The sequence below is a fragment of the Salmo salar genome, chromosome ssa04 (assembly GCF_905237065.1).
Source record: "Salmo salar chromosome ssa04, Ssal_v3.1, whole genome shotgun sequence".
Taxonomy (NCBI): Eukaryota; Metazoa; Chordata; class Actinopteri; order Salmoniformes; family Salmonidae; genus Salmo; species Salmo salar.
In genome coordinates, this window is record NC_059445.1 from 37246222 (window position 1) to 37273190 (window position 26969).

Consider the following 26969-nt stretch of genomic DNA (forward strand, 5'->3'; position numbering starts at 1 on the left):
CCAGTTTGGCAACACATACCTATGAGTCAGGGTTCTCAACTCTGGCATACTTAAAAAACAAATACAGAAACAGACTCCGTGCTGAGCATGACCTCAGGGTTGCACTGTCAACAAATGAGCCCAGAATAGAAATGCTTGTTGAAGCTTCAACCAGCCACACACCTCTCATTAGAGCTTTGTGTGTGTTTTCTGGTTTTCATCTGTGTGATGTGATCAATCAGTTTATTTCAGTTCAGAATGAAAATTATCTATTGTATTTTAACAGTTTCAACCTAGACAGTGTTTTAATGGGGAAAAAATAAACATGAATAGCTATTTATATTTAATTTCATTGTTATTTGACTGTATTGCATTTGTTTTAGGGTGGCATAAGGGCAATTAAATGTACCAATATTTACGTGTAGTTACATGTTTTCATAAGCTTGGGTCCCAGGAAACCACAGAATTTCTATTTTGGGTCCCACGATGAAAAAGTTTAAGAACCCCTGCCCTATACAGCTCATTGAGTGCGGTCTTAGTGCCTGTATCAGTTTGTGGGGGTAAATAGACAGCTACAAAATATAGATGAATACTCTCTTTATCACATTTCAGGGAAGACCCAGATGCAGACAGTGTCGAAGTAACAAAAGGTTATTACTAGAACAGGGGTAGGCAAAATGACACATGAAAGGGTGATGTATATGGAGGGTACGGGGCAACAGAAGACGAACAGCAGAGGGGCTAATGATTTTGGAGATGGGAAAGGGCCGATAAACCGGGGGGAAAGTTTGCAGGACTCCACCCGGAGGGGCAGATCACAGGTGGCCAGCCATACCTTCTGCTCGAGATGATACTGGGGAAACAGGGTCCGGTGGCGGTCCGCTTGTCATCAATACGACCGGGCTCTCTTCCAGGTACGGCGACAGCGGCGGACAAACATCTGGGCCAAGAGTATGCCGACCTCTTCCTCTTAACCCGGAAACAGCTGGGGCTGATAACCCATGGAACACTCAAAGGGCAAGAGACACGTGGCAGAGCAGGGAAGGGTGTTGTGGCCGTTTTTGACCGACACTAGTTGCTTGCTCCAGGTGGTGAGGTTGGCGGAGACCACTGTCATGACGTTGCCCTCTTTGGGTTTTCTATGAACCATCCCCCTACCTCTGTCTCCCACACCCAGGCTGCTGTGGTCAGAAGAGGTCGTAAATTCCTATGAGAAGATCCTGCTTCATGGCCCCAGTATAGAGAGAGAGAGTGAGTTTTCATAGACCAAACAAAGGAATTCTTCTACCTCACAGAACTTGACAACTGAACAATATTCAGGTTCTGGAGAAGGTATAAAAGATCGGTGAAGAATCCAGCTACGAACTGGTCCATTTGGTACAATTTTGTGACACTCATGAGAGACAATACGGCCACATTACCATAATCATGTTTATAGAAGAGTCTCAGGTATGAGACTTACATTTAAATGGTTGTATAAAATGAATGAATAAGGATGGAACTGTTTGTGAAATTGTGTAATGTGATTTTGGACTGTTTAATGAAGGAAACTCCAATTCCCTTTGGAGTCTTAACTAAATTCGAGGACCGCCCATGAGCACAGTTATGGTCTGGCGTCATGGGACAGGCCCTTTTCTGAATAAAACCCGAATAAAACCCCCACCGAGGTTTTCTATCACCAGACCGAGCTTACCTCAATTACGAGATGGCTAAAGGATGGAGACCAGCTTACCTCTTGCTAAACTTTTAACCATACCACGTGGTTAAACTCTTAGACTATCGATACCAACAGAATAAGAATAAGTCTTTGATATTAATTACTAATCTGCAGCTAGGAATTCGGTATCATTGAACGCGAAGACCGACAACCTCTGAAAACAGCTATTCTATAACGACATGAATGAATGTCACTCTGAACTATCCATTCTAACCACGACAGAGAGAGAGAGGGCGGACAGACTCTCCAACAGAAATAAACTTTTCAACAGAGATCCCGACAACACTGAGCGTAAATATATATATTGATTGCAGTTGTTCCCGAATGAGTGAGCGTTCATGTGCAAAGGATTAGCATTTCAATTGTTATAATTATCAACTCTGTAGTGCCTTCTCAGTTGATCCCTCTTTTGTCTAACAAGCCGCCATGCCGGTTTAGCCCACTAGGGCACATTCCTCTATCATTTCTTTGTAACGATATCTACTGTTTGTTATGCATTTCTGTGAATTACTTAGTTAGTAAATAAATGATTTTAAGACAATTGATGTATGGATGACTCATAGTGAAGACTGTGTTCGTGCAGATAACCAACAATTTACGACGTTTAGAATGAGACTGACATGAGGTAAATAATACGTCATTAATCAGAAGACTAATTGTTCAGATAGTAAAATATCTGAAAGTTATATTATGAAAATTATAACTTTGTAATCTGAATATTTTCCTTGGTGCCCCGACTTCCTAGTTAATTACAGTTACATGATTAATCAGGTTAATCGCGTAATAATAATTACAGAGAGTTATTTGATAAATATGTCTTCAGTTTTAATGATGCCAAAGACACGACACCAGACAGCAAAGAGTAGTCTCCAGGTCTTGGTTGGCTCGCTCCGACTGGCCATTGGACTGAGGGTGGAAACCGGAGGACAGGCTGGCCGACGACTCAATGAGTGTGCCTTCCAGAACTGGGACGAGAACTGAGGACCCCGGTCAGAGACCATGTCCACTGGGAGTCCATGGATCCGTAAGACATGCTGCACCATGAGCTGGTCCGTCTCTTTGGTGGAGGGTAGCTTGGGAGAGGAACGAAGTGGGCGGCTTTGGAAAACCGGTCCACAACTGTCAGGATGGCGGTGTTGCCATCAGATGGGGGAAGACCCGTGACAAAGTTCAGGAATATGTGAGACCAGGGACGGTGAGGAACAGGCAGAAGTTGGAGTAGACCAGTCGGAGCTTGCAGTGGTGTCTTGTTCTGCGCACAAATCGTGCAGGAGGTGATGAACGCGGAGACATCAGGAATCATGGTAGGCCACCAAAAGCATTGTCGCACAAAGGCCAGGGTCTGACGGGAGCCTGGGTGGCAGGCAAGCCTGGAGGAGTGCGCCCACTCCAGGACCGAGGAGTGGATAGTGTCCGGAACAAACAGCCGGTTGTTTGGGTCCCCCCCCCCCCCGAGGTTCGGCTGGGAACTCTGCGCCTCCCGGACCTGCTTCCCTATTCCCCAACTGAGTGCCGTCACCAAGCACGAGGTGGGAAGGATGGTCTCGGATTCCGGGGGTGTAGCCGTGGGGCTGACAGTGCATCCGGCTTGAGTTTCTTGGATCCCGGTTGGGATGAGAGGGAGAAGTTGAACCAGGTGGAAAACAGAGCCCACCTAGCTTGCCTGGAATTGAGCCGCTTGGTGGTGCAGAGATATTCCAAGTTCTTGTGGTCTGTCCACATAATGAACTGATGTTCTGCCCCCTCCAGCCAGTGCCTCCACTCCTCCAATGCCATCTTCACAGCGAGATGCTCACAATTCCCCACATCGTAATTCCTCTCCGTGACGATTGGAGAAGAAGGCACAGGGATGTAACTTCAGGTCCAGGGCCGAAAGCTGGGACAGAACCGCCACCACTCCAACATCCAATGCATCGGCCCCCAGCACAAACTGGCGGGACGTGTCAGGATGAACTTGTTTGAGGTCCCGGAATGCCCGGTCAGCAGCTGGGTACCATGTGAAAGGAACCTTCAGAGAGGTGAGTTCAGACAGGGGGAAAGCTAGGGTGCTGGCTTCCCCCCTGCCTGGAGCGGCTCGAAGGCTGAGGAGATGATTGGTAGCGGGTAGAGGTTCTTCACTGTGATGTCATTGAGGCCCGTTAGTTGATGCCAGTGAAGCTGCCAGTATGTTACCGGCAGTTAATTGCCAATGAGTTACTAGCAGTTAATTGCCAGTGAGTTACTAGCAGTTACTGGTTATTAAGTTAGTCTGAATTATACAATAACTTACTGACAGTTGATTGGTAGTTAGGTAACCAAATTTCACAGTAACTTCCAGACAACTTCAATTAAGTTACTGTGAAATGCACAACGAATTCTTATCAGTGCAGCTCTTTAAAATAGCATGCCCAACATAACCATCAACCACTTAAACTGATACAACACTTCCACTGATGGTTGGCACAATCATATATTATTAGATCATGCCCCTAAACATGCAAATGCACCCCACCTACATTTAAAAAGCGCAGTGACCTTATGTTTAAAATATTTGCCAAAATGTTTTACCATTATACTAGATTGTCCACACATGTGCCCTAAAAGGAACCGACCAGTACCATGTGAGTTCCTATGTGTACCTCTGAAGGTACCTTATGTGTACCTTTGAACTTTTTGTACCACGGTGAACAACACTGTACCCTAACTGTACCCTAATTTTGAGAATGTGTAGATATACACTGAGTGTATAAAACATTAGGAACAGCTGCTCTTTCCATGACATAGACTGACCAGGTGAATCCAGTTAAAAACTGTAGTCTATTATTGATGTCACTTAAATCCACTTATATTGGTGTAGATGAAGGGGATGAGACAGGTTAAAGAAGAATGTTTAAGCCTTGAGTCAATAGAGACATGGATTGTGTATGTGTGCTGTTCAGAGGGTGAATGGGTAAGACAAAATATTTAAGTGCCTTTGAACGGGGTATGGTAGTACATTACCAGTCAAAAGTTTGGACACACCTACTCATTCAAGGGTTTCTGTATTTTACTATTTTCTACACTGTGAATTATAGTGAAGACATTAAAACTATGAAATAATACATATGAAATCATGTAGTAACCAAAGCTGTCATCAAGGCAAAGGGTGTCTACTTTCAAGAATCTCAAATATAACATCTATTTAGATGTAACAATTTTTTGGTTACAACATTATTCCATATGTTTTCTTTCATAGTTTCGATGTCTACAATGTAGAAAATAGTACAAATAAAGAAAAATCCTTTAATGAGTAAATGTGTCCAAACTTTTGACTGGTAATGTAGCTGCCAAGCTCACTGGTTTGGGTGTGTCAAGAACTGCAACACTGCTGGGTTTTTCACACTCAACAGTTTCCAGTGTGTATCAAGAATGGTCCTCCACCCAAAGGACATCGAGCCAACTTGACACAACTGTGGGAAACATTGGAGTCAACATGGTCCAGCTGTCACGCCCTGACCTTAGAGAGACGTTTATTTTCCTCTAGTTTGGTTAGGTCAGGGTGTGATGTGGGGTGGGCAATCTAGTTCGCCTATTTCTTTGTGTTGAGCCGAGTATGGTTCCTAATCAGAGGCAGCTGTCTATCGTTGTCTCTGATTAGGAATCATACTTAGGCAGCCTTTTTTTTCCACCTTTAGTTGTGGGATATTGTTTTTGTGTAGCTGCCTTTGAGGAGCCCCAGAACGTCATGGTTTCCTCCTGTTTTGTTGTTTTGGTGAGTTTTATTTTCATTAAAAAGATGTGTAATTCCATGCACGCTGCGCCTTGGTTTATTTATGATCGGGAGTTTGAAGATAGCGATCTTGACACCAGTGCCCCTGTAGAATACTTTTGACACCTTGTAGAGTCCATGCCTTGATGAATTGAGGCTGTTCTGGGGGTAAAAGGGAGTGCAACTCAATATTAGGAAGGTGTACCTAATGTTTTATACACTGTGTATGTTCTTGCTAATAAAGCTGTACCTAGTGGCACTACTGAAACATTAATGCACTTCTGCCCAAAATCTGACAATTATTTACTTGATTCTGGACAACTTTTAGCAAAGTGAAGAAATGTATTCGTGCCTTTAAATCTGTGGCCAATCTGTCATGCCCACAGACCTTGTGGGGTAGCAGGAAATTCAGTTAATTAGGAACCAAGAAGTTGTGAGTTCAAATCCCAAGTGAGGTATATGCTATAGTAACCAGCATTCAGCAACAAAGTCTCCTATTCAGGGCTCAAGCTGATACCAAAACAAATGTTTTTGTGAAAAAAGTTACCTGAATGTCAACAGCATGCTAATTTAAAAGATGGCCAGTCATTACTAGCCTGGTTCTGTATGGAATACAGGTACATTATGGGACATAGGTCAGGTCATATGGGACACGGGTCAGGTCATTCGTGCGACCAAATCATGTGCTGGTTCCATCAACCGAAAAGGTTGGTAGCATGAGTGGAAAAAGTTTGTCTAGAGCCCTGCTTTTAAACCAACAACACCTTAATTCAGCTAACAATGTAACATTTCATGGCAGAAAAGGAAAACCTGGTGGATCACAGCAGTAAAGAACCCTTCCTGATATGCAAAATAAAATTGTTACACACATCACCCTCACCCCTGACAAAGAAGCCCTGAATAAATAAAGAATAATTGGGGGGGGGGGGTATGCTGGTCCAGCATGGTCTTCTAGCTGGTCAAGCTGGTCTGCAAAACCACACTCATGATTATCATAGTTCCCAGCATGCTCTATACACAAAGATAAATAATCTAAAATGTTCTAAACTAATTCAAACTTATTTGGATTTATTGCACCAGCTACTAAAACGATTGTTCCTGTTTCAATGGTTTACATACAGTAGTCTCATTTATTCATCTTTCTAACTCTGGTAGTCATTCTGAATGCAGATTGTAGAATGCAGATTGTGGGTGAATAAAAGTTAAAATTGTTGGATATCTACACTCAGGCTGGATTCCAATAGGATTTTGACATCACCTTGCAAATTGGCATAATGACTTTATGTTGGTTTTGCAGGATTCAGATTAAATGATGGATTGCCTGTGTTACCACAGAAGGGGTTAATTTGTCTGTCCCATTCCCAGCTAGTTTACAAAGTGCTTTGTCGTCCGTACCTGCGACTGCTGGGTAGGGTAACCTCCATGATAATGTTTTTTATTTTTATTGCATATGGTCCCGTGCTGGGTGCCACCCGGTTGCTAGGATGCCTTTTACCACATAAACCAATTGAGGCTCGTTGTAACAACATTACCTCAAAGTGGTGCTGCCAATCGGGGTACGTCACTGATTGCCGGAGTTCTTGTACCCAGTGGGCTTTCAAACTTTTTGACCCGTGTGTAACGTTCGTCGCCTGGTGACGAGGAAGCGGACCAAAACGCAGCTGGGAGCGAACACATGTTTATTCAACACACTGGAATTAAACATGTACACAAAAATCAAGAAAAATACAGATACGTTACGTGCTCAAACAAAGAGACAACACCCCACAAACAGCGTGGGGAAAACAGCAACTTAAATGTGATCCCAATCAGAGACAATTAGCGACAGCTGTCTCTGATTGGGAATCGACAGAACCCAACATAGAAATAACCCACCTAGAGCCTACACAAGGCTAAAACGTAAACCAAACACAAACCAATGAAAAATACCTAACATGACACACCCTGACCCAATATACCCGAGTTCACCTGGTCAGGGCGTGACAGAACCCCCCCCCCAACGGTGCGTACTCCCGGCGCACCAAACTTAAGTCTATTAGGGGGGGGGACCCGGGTGGGCGCCTCACCCTCGGTGGAGGCTCTGGCCCCGGGCGTGTTCTCTCCCCCGCCTTCACCTTAACCCTACCCCTCTGGCCCGGACTGGACCACTGTGGAGCGGCATGCTCAGGCTCCGGTGCGGAGCCGTCGACCGGAACAGGATTGGGGACACGCACCACTAACCTGGTGCGGGGAGCAGGGACGGGCCGGACAGGACTGGGGACACGCACCACTGACTTGGTGCGGGGAGCAGGGACGGGCCGGATAGGACTGGGGACACGCACCACTGACTTGGTGCGGGGAGCAGGGACGGGCCGGACAGGACTGGGGACACGCACCACTGACTTGGTGCGGGGAGCAGGAACGGGCCGAGCCGGACTGGGGACACGCACCACCAACCTGGTGCGGGGAACAGGGACGGGCCGGACAGGACTGGGGACACGCACCACTAACCTGGTGCGGGGAGCAGGGACGGGCCGGACAGGACTGGGGACACGCACCACTAACCTGATGCGGGGAGCAGGAACGGGCCGGACAGGACTGGGGACACGCACCACTAACCTGGTGCGGGGAGCAGGGACGGGCCGGACAGGACTGGGGACACGCACCACTGACTTGGTGCGGGGAGCAGGGACGGGCCGGACAGGACTGGGGACACGCACCACTAACCTGGTGCGGGGAGCAGGAACGGGCCGGACAGGACTGGGGACACGCACCACTGACTTGGTGCGGGGAGCAGGAACGGGCCGGGCCGGACTGGGGACACACACCACCAACCTGGTGCGGGGAGCAGGGACGGGCCAGACAGGACTGTGAACACGTACTGGTGACCTGAAGCGTGGAGCCGGTTTAGCCACTCGTCCTGGCTGGATGCCCATCCTAGCACGGCATGTGCTGGGCATGTCCACCGGACGCACCGGGCTGTGCGGACGCATTGGCGACACAGCGCGCAACTCCGCATACCATGGCTTGGTGCGGGGAGCAGGGACGGGCCGGGCAGGACTGTGGACACGCACCACTAGCCTGGTGCGGGGAGCAGGGACGGGCCGGACAGGACCGGGGACACGCACCACCAACCTGGTGCGGGGAGCAGGGACGGGCCAGACAGGACTGTGAACACGTACTGGTGACCTGAAGCGTGGAGCCGGTTTAGCCACTTGTCCTGGCTGAATGCCCATCCTAGCACGGCATGTGCTGGGCATGTCCACCGGACGCACCGGGCTGTGCGGGCGCACTGGCGACACAGCGCGCAACTCCGCATACCATGGCTCCTCCTCCAGATCTTCCCTCTGCAGGTCCTCAATCAACTGCCTCATCATCTTCGTCTCTTCCTCCGCCGTCATCCCCACGAGAGCAGTGGTCTGGGCTCTTCCTCTGCCCTTCCGGACCACCCCATTAGCCCCCCCCAAAAAATGTATTGGGGGTGTTTTCCGGGCCTCCTCGACCGCCGCCTGCGACTCCGTCTACCGGCTGGCTTTACCTCCTCGACCTGGGAATCCTTCCGCCAGGGTCCTTTCCCCGACATGATCTCCTCCCAGGTCCAGAACTCCTTCCCCTCGCGAGCCCATCTCTCGCGCTCCTTTTCCTCCCGCTGCTTGGTCCTGGTTCGGTGGGGTGTTCTGTAACGTTCGTCGCCTGGTGACGAGGAAGCAGACCAAAACGCAGCTGGGAGCGAACACATGTTTATTCAACACACTGGAATTAAACATGTACACAAAAATCAAGAAAAATGCAGATACGTTACGTGCTCAAACAAAGAGACAACACCCCACAAACAGCGTGGGGAAAACAGCAACTTAAATGTGATCCCAATCAGAGACAATTAGCGACAGCTGTCTCTGATTGGGAATCGACAGAACCCAACATAGAAATAACCCACCTAGAGCCTACACAAGGCTAAAACGTAAACCAAACACAAACCAATGAAAAATACCTAACATGACACACCCTGACCCAATATACCCGAGTTCACCTGGTCAGGGCGTGACACCGTGACCCCCAAAAAGGAGTGGTACAAAACCTGTGACCTCCGCTCACACACATGCACGCGCGAACATGCTCGCACAATTGCTGCACAAATGTAGCCTGTCATTACAGATATAAATGGTGATGCACTTTCAAAATGCAAGATAGTATACAGAAATAAACTGCGTTGTATACCTGCATTTGGAGCTGAAAGTCATTCATGTTAGCTGACATATCAACTAGGGTTGTATCATGTCACTTCTCTGCAGTCCAGAGCAAGCTAAATCATATGGCCTACTTGTAGAGGTGGTTGCAGGATCAGTTGGAAAGTATGTTCTGTCTGCATCGCACCGTCACTTTGGAGGGCAGCCTGCCTGCAGAGTGCTCATTGCCAGCCGGGTAGCCCTGTTCTTCCTCACAAATATCTTAATAAATTCGACAGACTATGTTACACCTTCATCCCATAATATTGAAGGCAGTGCTATGTTACAGCTGCTTATCTTTAGACGTATAGGCCTAGTTTGGATGGCTACTGGCTATCTGAAAATGATCAGGCAAAACTGGAGGAAAGGAAGTTATTTCTGGTGTAGATATGCGTGCCCACCCAATTCTGATGACTGGTCATTGGTCAACAATCAAGAATAGCACATTGTTGTTTCTGAAGCATAGATATGAAATGAACTACAACTTGAGGGCAGTTGGTTCAGAACAATAACAAATTAAAATATGTATATACACTGCTCAAAAATAAAGGGAACACTTAAACAACACAATGTAACTCCAAGTCAATCACACTTCTGTGAAATCAAACTGTCCACTTAGGAAGCAACACTGATTGACAATAAATTTCACATGCTGTTGTGCAAATGGAATAGACAACAGGTGGAAATTATAGGCAATTAGCAAAACACCCCCAATAAAGGAGTGGTTCTGCAGGTGGGGACCACAGACCACTTCTCAGTTCCTATGCTTCCTGGCTGATGTTTTGGTCACTTTTGAATGCTGGCGGTGCTTTCACTCTAGTGGTAGCATGAGACAGAGTCTACAACCCACACAAGTGGCTCAGGTAGTGCAGCTCATCCAGGATGGCACATCAATGCGAGCTGTGGCAAGAAGGTTTGCTGTGTCTGTCAGCGTAGTGTCCAGAGCATGGAGGCGCTACCAGGAGACAGGCCAGTACATCAGGAGACGTGGAGGAGGCCGTAGGAGGGCAACAACCCAGCAGCAGGACCGCTACCTCCGCCTTTGTGCAAGGAGGAGCAGGAGAAGCACTGCCAGAGCCCTGCAAAATGACCTCCAGCAGGCCACAAATGTGCATGTGTCTGCTCAAACGGTCAGAAACAGACTCCATGAGGGTGGTATGAGGGCCCGCGTCCACAGGTGGGGGTTGTGCTTACAGCCCAACACCGTGCAGGACGTTTGGCATTTGCCAGAGAACACCAAGATTGGCAAATGATCCGTATCCATAGCCAGCCCTGTGCTCTTCACAGATGAAAGCAGGTTCACACTGAGCACGTGACAGACGTGACAGAGTCTGGAGACGCCGTGGAGAACGTTCTGCTGCCTGCAACATCCTCCAGCATGACCGGTTTGGCAGTGGGTCAGTCATGGTGTGGGGTGGCATTTCTTTGGGGGGCCGCACAGCCCTCCATGTGCTCACCAGAGGTAGCCTGACTGCCATTAGGTACCGAGATGAGATCCTCAGACCCCTTGTGAGACCATATGCTGGTGCGGTTGGCCCTGGGTTCCTCCTAATGCAAGACAATGCTAGACCTCATGTGGCTGGAGTGTGTCAGCAGTTCCTGCAAGAGGAAGGCACTGATGCTATGGACTGGCCCGCCCGTTCCCCAGACCTGAATCCAATTGAGCACATCTGGGACATCATGTCTCGCATCATGTCAGAGCCCCAAGTCCAATGGGTATACCCTCTGGTGTGTTGATGTTAATGTGTTGATGTTCTCCGTATTCATAGCCAGAATGATTTTGCAGTGTATGGTGATGGAACAGGTTTCCTGTTATATTCATCAGAGGTGTTGGGAGGGTGAAGTCTGTGAATCCCCCAAATAGTCATTACACAGATGTTTAACAAAACATGCACACGACAGTATTCATACTTTGGTTTTAGTGGTGAATGTGAATGAACAAAAACTGAAAATGGGATTTTCATTGATGAGGTAAGGGAGGAGGATGGTTCATGTGATCTGCATTACATACCAATACCAATTGACATACCTTTGTATGCCTCCTTGTCTGTATACCTGCAGGCACAGACACAAAAGTGAGCAGTTCAGTCATCTGCACCCAATACAGCTAGCCTTCAACATATTATTATAGCATACATATTGTTCCCTCTTTGTTGATTTGATATCCATTTAATTTGTGTCCATCATTTCTTTTATTTAACCTTTATTTAACTAGGCAAGTCAGTTAAGAACAAATTCTTATTTACAATGACGGCCTACCCCGGCCAAACCCGGACGACACTGGGCCAATTGTGCGCCGCCCTATGGGACTCCCAATCACGGCCGGATGTGATACAGCCTGGATACGAACCAGGGACTGTAGTGACGCCTCTTGCACTGAGATGTCGTGCCTTAGACAGCTGCACCCCTCATAAAACAATATCAATTTAGATCATACAAGGGACAAACCTTACCTTAAATTGAGAAGATCTCTCATTTTCTTTGTTAAGTGTCTGCACCTGCTGTCCTTTCAAATTCAAATCCAAATGTTTCAGTTGGGCAGTTAGATTCCTGCATGAACCCCCAACAACTAAGTAAGTCTCTCGATGAACCCCACCTTCTATGGGGTTCTTGGAAGAACCTTTTGGGGGCAATTTTCAGTGCCAAGAACCCTTAGGTTCTTCAAAGAACTTTGTTCTTGCATAATCGCATTTGCCGTCACTTTCGAAAAAGTGTTTTCCCGCTAATTGATTGCATTTTGGAACATTCACGCTTATAGCCTACTGCCATGTGCACATTGCTGCACTTATAATGTGAAGAAATAGCCTAATAGTTTATCAACATTTTAAGCTAAACCTTATGATCTGTTGTATAAGCTTTTTTTTTTTATTGACTCTAATGTTCGTATTAATTTGGGATCTATCACATCCCACACTGTCCCAGAGTATGTTTGGAACATTTATTTATTGCACAGAAGGCCAAGTTGACAAATAGAATAGGTAAACTTTTGTACTATGGGGGATAGTAGATTGACATAGGCTAGTGCTTTTACTGTTCGTTAGGGCTAATCATTTTGTTGGCTGACGAAAGGTAAATGTGGACAGTTCTAACATCTTCAATATGCGCCTCAGAATTCGATGAGGGACGCGTAGTTGCGTCCCTGATGTGTCTGTCTTCATTCACTTGTAGCCTACTTCTTAGCTGAGATGCCTGTGAGAAGGACCCGATCACTTGACAGGTATTGGCTACGTCTGAGAGAGCCATGTGAGGAAGAGGTGCTTCGGAGCAAGGTAGCCAGGAATTATAATGATTATTTTCAGCCCAAGGGCACAAAGGCCACTTTGGCCGCAAAAGGCATTCATTTTTTTAGGGGGCATTACGGCCACACAAGGGGGATGCCACTGGGAAATTCGAGGCCTGGTGAGAATATTATCAAGTGCTTGTCAAATTGTAAATGAGAGACTGAGGAAGTGTGTGCAGCTTGCAACTTTTTTCAAATCATCATTAGAGTCTCATCATTCAGCCTTAGAATGTATTACGAATCAAAACATATTGCCCAATAATTGTATCACAACTAAAGTTGCATAAATAACTAAATTATGCATATTGGAGGACCAGTTTCATAACCGCTCAACACAGAAAAGCCACGTGTGCACTTCCTATGAAATCGTTTGGAGAAAATATCCTTTCTATTTTTAAGCTCTGTTCAATTGTATTCTTCATATTATAAAATAATATAAAAAACAATGCCACAAAATTCTAAGCAAATCTTGTCTGCTAAATGAACTAGTGTAGCCCACAGCCATATGGCATAGCCAGATCAGGACCTAACATAAGGATTACTCATTGTTCTACTCTGTTCTTCTGAAATAGACTACATTTTCTTCATATCATGCTTCTTTAGACCTGTCTAAAATAAATAATGGATATATTGTGATGCTGTAGGCTACATTAAATGGAATTATTAGACTTTTTAAAATGTAAATGTTCCAAAGGTCTGCATCAGTGGCTTGTAGGCTATGCGTGGAGGCCAGGAGATGCTAAATGTGTTTATGTTAATTAACGGTCAATTACCGTTAGACCGACAGTTATTTGCTTGACAATCACCGGTTGATTAAATGTTCTGACCGCACAACATAACAAATACTTCAGCACACAACAAGTCTGTCCATTGTGTCGCTTCAAGCACAGACAGTATAGGAGGAATAGTGAACAATTATGGGCACTAGCCTTGTGAGTGTTGGTTCCAATGACAAATCCAATGTGCCACTATATGAGGAATCTCATTAAAGTCGAGGATGCTTGAACAAATAGCACAGACCACAAAACTTACCTCAGTAATTAGAGAGTATTATGGAGTGCTGAGTAAAGTGTTCAGTTCTGTATGAAGCTATATAAGATTAATACAGTCATATTGCAGCTGTAAAACACTGCGAGATGAAGACAGCTGAGAAAGGTTCATCTAATTATGTTGACAGGGTCGTAATGAAAAGACAGCCAGCATGAGATTCTTCCAGATTGGAGGTTTGAATTCAAAGTCCACTTAAATTGATCTGTCACTGGACATTCAAAGTATGTCGAATGCAATTGAAGGGCTTTATTTTTGACTGCCTTTCAGTCAATTGAGTGTAATTACGTAATTTATGTTATGTTTTTCCATGCGCAGCAGCAGGTGAGAACGTTTAATGAGAGCTGAATCAAACCTCGAAACCAGCATCACTTCATTCATATGGGATCATCCTTTTGATAGCCTTTTGATTCTGGGGATTTGCAGCCGGAAAACGTCATGCTCTGAAACGTGTAAATGTTGCACACAAGGACGTGCTCCATCCACAAGCATTGCACATAGACTTGTGTACAGGAAATCAATAGCATTCATCTGTGACTGGGGGGGGATGAAGCCATTAGAGAGAATGTACACTGGGGAAAGCTTCTCACTTATGGGCAATTACTATACTGCTGGCTCCATAGCATTGCTCTGACTCGACTGAAGCCTCATATCATGATGGCCACTGAATTATTTTCCATTACAGGCAATGACACCAGTTGAGAGCTGTGAGAGGTACTAGCATGTGTATGGTATGCAGCATGTACAAGCGCTATCCCCTAAGGGACAACCATTGTGCCTTGACCTTCACTGCCAAATTCTCTTACAAAATGGCTTTTCCCTCATACACAAGCAAAGTCCCTTCTAAATCTCTAAAATCACAATACAAAACCAAAAGCCTTTGGCTCAGTGGTGTAGATAGTTTGAGTATATTCATTCTTGCTCAGAGATAAAACTGAAGAAATGCGGAATATTTGTGCCTGCCTATGCAAGCAAACAGTATTTCAACCACATAAAATATGCACCCAAGATAAACTGAGGTCTTATCAGAAATCGTTTTCTCAGCTTTTAATTTCCTTAAAACCGGTCAAACTGATGACATTTGGACATTTTGCACAGGACCAATCTTTCCACTGTTTTGGAGTTATTGCATAATCTCCCCAGTTCCTAAATGAAACCGACAACTTTACCGGTGTTAACTAGATTACTAATGCATTAATTCTATCAATGTAAGACATTACTCTGGTGAATACTACTTTATAGTCTTCTGGGGCAGCAAGTTATGACAGAAGAGAAGCTGCATGTATCTAACTATAGCTGACAAACAAATGCCTTACCAAATGTCGGAATTTAGAATATGGCCCACCAAATGTCGGAAATTATAAGCAGAAACGTGTCTAAATTAGGTGTGAAAGTAGCCAGTAGACTATACGGTCCAGTACGGAGTATCAGCAAAATAAATGATTATGGAATTATGCTGGATCCAATTGCGCACCTAGCCTACTTTTTGAAGTGATTTGTTTGACAATCAGATGAAAACATCATCACACAACTCCCATGATATGCGAAACTGAGCCGGCGCAATACGGCAAAATGTGAACGGGATAAGATGTTTACATGCCACAATACCCCATCTAAGATCAGCATATCCCAGGCATCATATCCAGGTTTCTCATAACCGGGATTCAAGCTTTTTCGGGTTATTGTAAACAGTATATGATGTTTATATGAGACATCTCAAAGACAGAATACTTCAGTATCCTGAATAATAGCGGGATATTGGTGTGCATGTAAACGTGGTCACTGTAACTTGTCAGCCATAGTCAGACCAGGCAGGTTTAATAAAGGCTGAATGAAAAACAATTCCCTGGTGGATCTCAATTACCATGTGCCAGCAGGACTCATTATCACACATACTGTATATCCATGAATTTACACACCCCTCGCCACGATTACTGAACCTGCTTGGCCACAAATGATATGCAAAGCCCAAAAGCCTTGACATTAAATAAGTGATTCCATTTGACCTTTTTGACAGTAAATGAGAACTCTTGTCCAAGACAGTGACATGGCCAGCTGCTTCTTTGATTCAAGTATCAGAATATTCTCTGGGTATGTCTTGAGTTCTTGTCAGCGTGAAGCAATTCCACTAGGTGGCCCTAGTATCAACCAGGTTGTGATTAAAAAGCAATTGCTAAACCTTATCATAATGACTGGAACCAGGTAAAGGTAAAGGCACTTATTTTGCAACAATTTATTTTGTTAAAATGCTTCCTTTTTTTGCTAGTATGCTAGGCTAGCTAATGCTAAAGCAGCCCACTGGATTCCACAACACTTCCGGCAGCAACTAACCCCAATGCTAGGGACACATTTTCATGTAATTCAGAAAAAAAAAAAAATCTTATACTGGTGTTGTGATATCCGTTTGATCCGTTGATATCCATTTGATCGGTAATGCAATCAAACAGGCAAAACGTTAGTATAGAGACAAAGTGGAGTCGCAATTCAACGTCTCAGACACGAGACGCATGTGGCAGGGACTACAGACAATCAGGGACGAAAAAGGGAAAACCAGCCACGTCGCGGACACTGATGTCTTGCTTCCGGGCAAGCTAAACACCTTCTTCGCCCGCTTTGAAGATAACACAGTGCCACCGACGCAACACCCTACCAAGGACTGTGGGCTGTCCTTCTCTGTGGCCGATGTGAGTAAGACATTTAAGAGGGTTAACCCTCGCAAGGCTGAAGGCCCAGACGGCATCCCTAGCCGCGTCCTCAGAGCATGCGTAGACCAGCTGGCCGGAGTGTTTACAGACATTTTCAAATATTCAATCTCTCCCTAGCCCAGTCTGCAATCCCCACATACTTCAAGATGTCCACCATTTTTCCCGTACCAAAGAAAGCAAAGGTAACTGAACTAAATTACTATCACCCGTAGCACTCACTTCTGTCATCATGAAGTGCTTTAAGAAACTAGTCAAGGATCATATCACCTCCACCTTACCTGACACCCTAGACCCACTTCAATTTGTTTACCGCCCCAATAGATCCACAGACGATGCCATCGCCATTGCACTGCACACTGCCCTATCCCATCTGGACAAGAGGAATACCTATATATGAATGCTGGTCATTGACTATAGCTCAGCATTCAATACCTTAGTACCCTCCAAGCTCACCATTAAGCTTGAGGTCCTGGGTCTGAACCCCGCCCTGTGCAACTGGGATCTAGACTTCCGACCTTCACCGAGGTGGTGAAGGTAGGAAACAACACCTCCACTTTACTGATCCTCGACACTGGGGCCCCAAAAGGATGTGTACTCAGCCCTCTCCTGTACTCCCTGTTCACCCATAACTGCGTGGCCACACACGCCTCCAACTCAATCATCAAGTTTGCAAATGACACAACATTAGTAGGCCTGATTACCAACAATGACAGCCTACAGGGAGAAGGTGAGGGTGCCAGGAAAATAGGAGCTGATCGTGGACTTCAGGTAACAGCAGAGGGAGCACGCCCCTATCCACATTGATGGTACCGCAGTGGAGCAGGTGAAAAGCTTCAAGTTCCTCACTGACGATCTGAAATGGACCACCCACACAGACAGTGTGGAGAAGAAGGAGCAACAGCGCCTCTTCAACCTCAGGTGGCTGAAGAAATTTGGCTTGGCACCTAAAACCTTCACAAACTTTTACAGGTGGACAATTGAGAGAATCCTGTCAGGCTGTATCATCGCCAGGTACAGCAACTGCACCACCCATAACCGCAGGGCTCTCCAGAAGGTGGTGCGGTCTGCCCAACTCATCAGCGGGGGCAAACTCCCTCCCCTCCCTGACACTTTCAGCACCCGATGTCACAGGAAGGCCAAAACGATCACCAAGGACCCGAGCCACTGCCTGTTCACCCTGCTATCATCCCGAAGGCGAAGTCAGTACAGGTGCATCAAAGCTGGGACCTGAGAGACTGAAAAAAAGCTTCTATCTCAAGGCCATTAGACTGCTATACAGCAATCACTAACTCAGAGAGGCTGCTGCCAACACTGAGACCCAATCACTAGCCACTTTAATAAATAGATCACTAGTCACTTCAACTTCTTGGTGACAGGGGGCAGTATTCAGAAATTCAGATTAATAACATGCCCAAATTAAACTGCCTGCTACTCGGGCCCAGAAGGTAGGATATGCATATTATTAGTAGATTTGGATAGAAAACACTCTGAAGTTTCTAAAACTGTTTGAATGATGTCTGTGAGTATAACAGAACTCATATGGCAGGCAAACACCTGAGAAGAAATCCAACCAGGAAGTGGGTTGTAGTTTTTCAACTGATTGTCTTTACAAACTACAGTGTCTGTGGGGTCATTTTGCACTTCCTAAGGCTTCCACTAGATGTCAAGTATTTAGAACCTTGTATCATGCTTCTACTGTTACTGGGCAGAGAATAAGAGCTGTCTCAAGCCAGGGACCAGTGAGTTGTTTACTGCGCCCTCACGCAGGCGCGCCGTTCCTTCTTTTTCCTCTGTAATGAATACGCTATTGTCCGGTTGGAATATTATCGAAGATTTATGTTAAAAAGACCCTAAGGATTGATTGTAAACATCATTTGACATGTTTCTACGAACGGTAATGGAACTATTTGACTTTTCGTCTCAGGTTTTGCGCTCATGCATTATGCCTTTGCATTAGTGATCTGAACGAGCGAACAAGACGGAGGTATTTGGACATAAATATGGAGTTTATCGAACAAAACAAACATTTCTTGTGGGAGTCCTGGGAGTGCATTCCGATGAAGATCAGCAAAGGTAAGTGAAGATTTATAATACTATTTCTGAGTTTAGTTGACTCCAGAACTTGGCGGGTAACTGTATAGCTTGCTTTGATGGCTGAGCTCTGTACTCAGAATATTGAACAATGTGCTTTCGCCGTAAAGCTATTTTGAAATCTGACACAGAGGTTGCATTAAGGAGAAGTGTATCTATAATTCTTTCAATAACTGTTGTAAATTTTATCAACGTTTATGATGAGTATTTTTGTAAATTGATGTGCTCATTCACCGGGAGTTTTGGAGGCAATACATTTTCTGAACAGCACGCACCAATGTAAAATGGGGTTTATGGATATAAATAATACCTTTATCAAACAAAACATACATGTATTGTGTAACATTGAGTCCTGGGAGTGTCATCTGATGAAGATCATTAAAGGTTAGTGATTCATTTTAGCTGTATTTCTGTTTTTTGTGACGCCTTTCCTTGCTTGGAAAATGGCTGTGTGGTTTTTCTTGTTTAGGCGCTGTCGTAACATAATCTATGTTATGCTTTCGCCGTAAAGCCTTTTTGAAATCGGACAATGTGGTTGGATTAATGAGAAGATTATCTTTAAAATGGGATATAATAGTTGTATGTTTGAGAAATTTGAATTATGAGATTTTTGTTGTTTTGAATTTGCCGCCCTGCTATTTCACTGGCTGTTGAATAGTGTGTCCCGCGGGTGGGACGCTAGCGTCCCACATGTCCCAGTTAAACAATGTCACTTTAACCTCTTACATCTAGACGTTCCGCTAGCGGAACTCCTGCTCCAAAATCCAATGATGGGCGTGGCGCGAAATACAAACTCTTCTAAAATCCGAAAACTTCAATTTTTCAAACATATGACTATTTTACAGCATTTTAAAAGACTCTCGTTAATCTAACCACACTGTCCGATTTCAAAAAGGCTTTACAGCGAAAGCAAAACATTAGATTATGTCAGCAGAGTACCCAGCCAGAAATAATCAGACACCCATTTTTGAAGCTAGCATATAATGTCACAAAAAACAAAACCACAGCTAAATGCAGCACTAACCTTTGATGATCTTCATCAGATGACAACCCTAGGACATTATGTTATACAATGCATGCATGTTTTGTTCAATCAAGTTCATATTTATATCAAAAACCAGCTTTTTTTACATTAGCATACCCCCCGCAAACATCCGGTGAATTTACTAAATTACTCACGATAAACGTTCACAAAAAACATAACAATTATTTTAAGAATTATAGATACAGAACTCCTCTATGCACTCGATATGTCCGATTTTAAAATAGCTTTTCGGTGAAAGCACATTTTGCAATATTCTCAGTAGATAGCCCAGCCATCACGGCTAGCCATTTAGACACCGAACAAGTTTAGCCCTGACCAAACTCCGATTTACTATTACAAAAGTTTGATTACCTTTGGTGTTCTTCGTCAGAATGCACTCCCAGGACTGCTACTTCAATAACAAATGTTGGTTTGGTTCAAAATAATCCATAGTTATATCCAAACAGCGGCGTTTTGTTTGTGCGTTCAAGACACTATCCGAAGTGTAAATAAGGGTCACGAGCATGGCGCAATTCGTGACAAAAGATTTCTAAATATTCCATTACCGTACTTCGAAGCATGTCAACCACTGTTTAAAATCATTTTTATGCCATTTTTCTCGTAAAAAAGCGATAATATTCCGACCGGGAATCTGCGTTTAGGTAAACAGACGAAAGAAAACAAAGCATTCGGTCGACGCGGGCATGAGCCTGAGTCTCACAGTACTGTAACCAGCCACTACCCAAACGCGCTACTTTTTTTCAGCCAGAGCCTGCAAAGCCACGATTCAGCTTTTTGCCGCCTTCTGAGAGCCCATGGGAGCCGTAGGAAGTGTCACGTAACAGCAGAGATCCTCTGTAATGGATAGAGATAATCAAGAAGGGCAAGAAATTGTCAGACAGGGCACTTCCTGCATGGAATCTTCTCAGGTTTTGGCCTGCCAAATGAGTTCTGTTATACTCACAGACACCATTCAAACAGTTTTAGAAACTTTGGAGTGTTTTCTATCCAAAGCTAATAATTATATGCATATTCTAGTTTCTGGGCAGGAGTAATAATCAGATTAAATCGGGTACTTTTTTTATCCGGCTGTGAAAATACTGCCCCCTAGCCATAACAGGTTAAATAATGCCACTTTAACTTGTTATGGATAGGGGGCAGTATTTTCACGGCCGGATAAAAAACGTTTGGTTTTGATCAGACTATTAAATAGCCATCTCTAGCACCTTAGAGGCTGCTGCCCTATATACATAGACTTGAAATCACTGGCCACTTTAAAAATGGAACACTATCACTTTAATAATGTTTACATATTTTGCATTAACTTCTCTAGGGCCAGTGGGACGATTTCGTCCCACCTACGTAACAGCCAGTGGAATCCCGTGGCGCGTTATTCAAATACCTTAGAAATGCTATTACTTCAATTTCTCAAACATATGACTATTTTACATCATTTTAAAGACAAGACTCTCGTTAATCTAACCACACTGTCCGATTTCAAAAAGGCTTTACAACGAAAGCAAAACATTAGATTATGACAGCAGAGTACCAGGCCAGAAATAATCAGACACCCATTTTTCAAGCTAGCATATAATGTCACAAAAACCCAGAAGACAGCTAAATGCAGCACTAACCTTTGATGATCTTCATCAGATGACACACCTAGGACATTATGTTATACAATACATGCATGTTTTGTTCAATCAAGTTCATATTTATATCAAAAACCAGCTTTTTACATTAGCATGTGACGTTCAGAACTAGCATACTTCCGGTGAATTTACAAAAAATTTACTAAATTACTCACGATAAACGTTCACAAAAAGCATAACAATTATTTTAAGAATTATAGATACAGAACTCCTCTATGCACTCGATATGTCCGATTTTAAAATAGCTTTTCGGTGAAAGCACATTTTGCAATATTCTAAGTAGATAGCCCGGCATCACAGGGCTAGCTATTTAGACACCCAGCAAGTTTAGCACTCACCAAAGTCAGATTTACTATAACAAAAATGTTATTACCTTTGCTGTTCTTCGTCAGAATGCACTCCCAGGACATCTACTTCAATAACAAATGTTGGTTTGGTCCCAAATAATCCATTGTTATATCCAAATAGCGGCATTTTGTTCGTGCGTTCAAGACACTATCCGAAAGGGTAAAGAAGGGTGACGAGCATGGCGCATTTCGTGACAAAAAAGGTCTAAATATTCCATTACCGTACTTCGAAGCATGTCAACCGCTGTTTAAAATCAATTTTTATGCCATTTTTCTCGTAAAAAAGCGATAATATTCCAACCGGGAATCTGCATTTAGGTAAACAGACGAAAGAAAATAAAGCATGGGGTCACGTCGGGCACGCGCCTAAGCCCATTGTCCTCTGATCGGCCACTTGCCAAAAGCGATAATGTGTTTCAGCCTGGGGCTGCCTCGATATCATTCAGCTTTTTCCCGGGCTCTGAGAGCCTATGGAGGCCGTAGGAAGTGTCACGTTACAGCAAAGATCCTCAGTCTTCAATAAAAAGAGCCAAGATGAACAACAACTTGTCAGACAGGCCACTTCCTGTTCAGAATCCTCTCAGGTTTTTGCCTGCCATATGAGTTCTGTTATACTCACAGACACCATTCAAACAGTTTTAGAAACTTTAGGGTGTTTTCTATCCAAAGCCAATAATTGTATGCATATTCTAGTTACTGGGCAGGAGTAGTAACCAGATTAAATCAGGTACGTTTTCTATCCGGCCGTGTCAATACTGCCCCCTACCCCCAACAGGTTAATCATCTCACATGTATATACTGTATTCTATTTTATTCTACTGTATCTTATTCTATGCCGCTATGACATTGTTCGTCCAAATATTTACATTTTCTTAATTACATTCCTTTACTTAGATGTGTGTGTATTGTGTGTACTGTTGTGAAATTGTTAGATATTACTGCACTGTTGGAGCTAGAAACACAAGAATTTTGCTACTCCCGCAATAACATCTGCTAAACATATCTATGTGATATTTTGGGCCATTGAAGGAGAATCAGGTACTGTCTACTAACACAAGATGGCGCCAAAAGAGAAGGTCTATATCTTATGAGATCCAACCCGACTTCGCTATTTAGTGACTTATTTTGTGCTTATCTTTACTTTTTTGTATAAAAAGTTCATACTATTTTCTCGTATGACCGCAAAGCACTTTTGGACATCAGATCATTTACTATCCTCAATTTCGACTTACTCCAGCTGTTCCCTTGTTCACACCAGACCATACTCCTTTGTTACATGGGCTACCAAAATGTTGCAGGTGTAGACGAAGTCGATGGGCTGGAGTACTGGTCTGAGACGAAGAGAAAAATCGACCGGCACTCCCCTCCATTTTATTGGCAAATGTCCAGTCACTCGAGAATAAGATGGATGAGTTTCGTTTGAACGTCTCCTTTCAACCTCTTCCCCCTCAAGAGGCTGAAAAGATTTGGCATAGGCCCTTGGATCCTGAAAAAGTTATTCAGCTGCACAATCGAGAGCATCTTGACTGGCTGCATCCCCGCTTGATATGGCAAATGCACCACCCTCAACCGCACAGCACAACAGAGGGTGGTGCGGACAGCCCAATACATCTAGGACCTCTATTTTAGGCGGTGTCAGAGGAAGGCCTGAAAAATTGCAAAAGATTTCAGCCACCCAAGCCATAGACCATTCACTCTACTAGAATCTGTCAAATGGTACCCGAAAATTATATCTTGGACCAACAGGCTCAGCGACAGCTTCTACCCCCAATTCATAAGATACAGCAGGCAAGCTAGTTATTTACATGCATGATGGACAAACAAGTGTAGCCTATGGTGCAAGATGTGACTGAAATTTTTCAGGTTGGGGAGAGCAAGAGAGGGTTGAGGAGGAGGCTTGAAGTGCTGGTTATCTTGTTATGACATGCAATATATAAATTAGGTCCACAGAATTATACCTAGGAGGAGAGGATTCTATGGAGGAACTTTGAATGTCCTTTGAGCTAGCTAGCTAAAAAGCTTGTGTGTGTGCAGAGTGGCACTAGAATTAAAAACATGTCTTACCTTTTTGTAGTTAATAAATCCAACATTAAATGTGATAACTAAGCCTGTAGTATCCTTAACTAGCAATGAAAAAGTTAATCAAACATCTCAGGGCAGGTAGCCTAAACAGGCACAGACAAAGATTTTCAGCTTGCAGGCAGACACTGGAATGAGTGTCTGAGTGATAAAGTAAGGGCTTTACATAGGCGCTTTGTTGCATTTCAATGTGGGACAAAAAAGAAAATGCCTGGAACATAAAATGACGTTATTAACCGGATCCCATGCTTTTAAAATAACAGTTCTGTGGATCACTTTCATTCTAGGTTCCGTTTTTGTTCCTTGATAAATGTTTTCTGGTTCCAACCTCTGACTGGTACTGGTACTCCTTGTATATAGCTTAATTATTGTCTATTTTGTTACTATTTGAAATGTTCTTATATTTTTTTACTCTGCATCGTTGGGAAGGGCTTGTAAGTTGTCACGGTTGTTGTATGGATCAGACCAAAACGCAGCGGGAATATGTATACTCATCTTCTTTTTATTTTGAAGAAGGAGAAACAAATAAATACGTATACAAAAAAAGAACAAAACGAAACAGTCCTGTCAGGTGCACAAACACTAAACAAGGAACAACTACCCACAAATCCCATAGAAAACACACCCCTCTTAAATAGGACCTTCAATTAGAAGCAACTAGGAGCAGCTGCTTCCAATTGAAGGTCAACCCCATAAACTAAACATACTAGATAAACATAGAAATATGCTAACATAGAACATAGCCCAACAAACCCCGAAACACTCTAAACAAACACACCCCTGCCACGTCCTGATCAAACTACAATAACAAATAACCCCTTTACTGGTCAGGACATGACAGTAAGTATGCATTTCACAAGTCTACAAACGTTGTATTCGGTGCATGTGACAAATACATTTTAATTTGATTTAATTTAATGTGGCCAGATTTTGGGGAGTAACAAATAACAAAATGTTTTGTTTTTTTTGTGAGGGACTCAGATCACAGACAACCAATAATATTCAAAAGTATATAGACAAAGAATCGAAAGATAGTATAAAATAAAAACTTGCATTCAAGACTAAACAACAAACATCACAATTTAAAAAAATTATAATCATGAATTAAGAAGTCAATAATTGTTCTGTTCATCAATTTCCCCTTTCTCTCCCCCTTCTCTGTAGGTGTGAACCATTCCTACTCCCCCACTCCCTCTATCCACCCCCTCCCTTCCTAAAATGCCTCCTTCCCTCCCTCCCTTCCTACCTGCCTGCCCCCATGGGCTGATAATGTGGACACATCATAGATAACTCATCTTATGTTTTTAGATTTGTTTGTGGAACCAAGGTAAACCTGGTTCTGAAAACATAGAGAGACTGAATACACTGGACTGAGCTCATGCATTAATAACCCTCAACTCAATATGCAAATAAATTCCTCTTACCCAATACTCTTTTGTGTCTTCGTAATATATGAGAAACCAGTGGAAAGGACAAAAGGAAACCAGATCCTTCCTCGTGGGCCCTATACTGTAACGGTTAACCCAATCAATACCCACAGAGAGACAGTATAGTCTCAGGTACATGCTCTGGAGCTGGATGGACGGCTAATGAAGTGTGAAGAGATTTGGATTAATCCACACAGAAATAGTTTCAAAATGTGTGTGAAAATAACATGCAGGGAAATATACATTTATGTGGCCAAGAGTGAAAATATCTAGTTTTTTTTTTTTTCTCCCCCATCAACATAAAAGACATAATATAAAAAAATGAGACCTTAGTTGATGTAACATAGCCATGGTTTTAAACCTGGAAATATGTTTCTCTGTGGGAATGGGGAATACATAGAAAACATACAGTGCCTTCAGAAAGTATTCATATCCCTTGACTTATTCTATATTTCTTTGTGTTACAGCGTGAATTCAAAATGTATTAATATTTTTTTTTCAGGCAGTACCCCATACACATAGTACCCCATAATGACAGTGAAAACATGTTTTTAGAGATTTTTGCTAATTTATTGAAGATGAAATACTGAAATATCTCATTTACATAAATATTCACACCCCTGAGAAGATACTGTATAGAAACACCTTTGGCAGCGATTACAGCTGTGAGTCTTTTTGGGTAAGTCTCTAAGTGCTTTCCACACCTGGACTGCACATTATTCTTTTCAAAATTCTTCAATCTCTGTCAAATTGGTTGTTGATCATTGCTAGACAACCCTTTTTAGGTCTTGCCATAGATTTTCAAGTAGATTTAAGTCAAAACTGTGGCTTGGCCACTCAGGAACATTCACTGTCTTCTTGGTAAGCAACTCCAGTGTAGATTTGGCCTTGTGTTTTAGGTTATTGTCTTGCTGAAAGGTGAATTCGTCTCCCAGTGTCTGGTGGAAGGCTTACTGAACCATGTTTTCCTCTAGGATTTTGCCTCTGCTAACCACCATTCTGTTTGTTTTATCCTGAAGAACTCCCAGTCCTTAACGATTACAAGCATACCCATAACATGATGCAGCTACTACTACACTTGAAAATATGGAGAGTGCTACTCAGTGATGTGTTGTATTGGATTTGCCTCAAACATAACATTCAGGGAAAAAAATCTTGTTTTGTCACATTTTTTTGCAGTATTACTTTAGTGTCTTGTTGAAAACAGGATGCATTTTAAAAAATATTTTTTCCCTGTACTGTACTTTACTCCATCAATTAGATAAGTTTTGTTTAGTAACTACAATTTGTTGATCCATCCTCAGTTTTCTCCTATCACAGCCATTCAACTCTGTAACTGTTTTAAAGTCACCATTGGCCTCATGGTGAAATCCCTGAGCGATTTCCTTCCTCTCCATCATCTGAGTTAGGAAGGACGCCTGTATCTTTGTAGTGACTGGGTGTATTGTTACACCATTCAAAGTTTAATTAATAACTTCACCATGCTCAAAGGGATATTCAATGTCTGCTTTTTTTTACCCATCTAGCAATAGGTGCCCTTCTTCGGGAGGCATTGGAAAACCTCCCTGGTCTTTGTGGTTGAATCTGTGTTTGAAATTCACTGCTCGACTGAGCAGTTGTATGTGTGAGGTACAGAGATGAGGTAGTCATTCAAAAATTATGTTAAGAACCATTATTGCACACAGAGTG

The 26969-nt window shown here is 43.5% G+C and overlaps 1 protein-coding gene across 1 annotated transcript in view; it reads right to left on the reverse strand.

Moving 5' to 3' along the window:
* Window positions 1-3488: 3488 nt before the first annotated feature.
* LOC106602812 (sodium-dependent phosphate transport protein 2A-like) overlaps window positions 3489-26969 on the reverse strand; it is a 58695-nt gene continuing 35214 nt past the window's right edge. Inside the window, exon 9 of the mRNA XM_045716242.1 lies at window positions 3489-3777. Within this exon, the coding sequence (XP_045572198.1) occupies window positions 3489-3777 (289 nt within the window). The remainder of the gene's footprint in view (window positions 3778-26969) is intronic.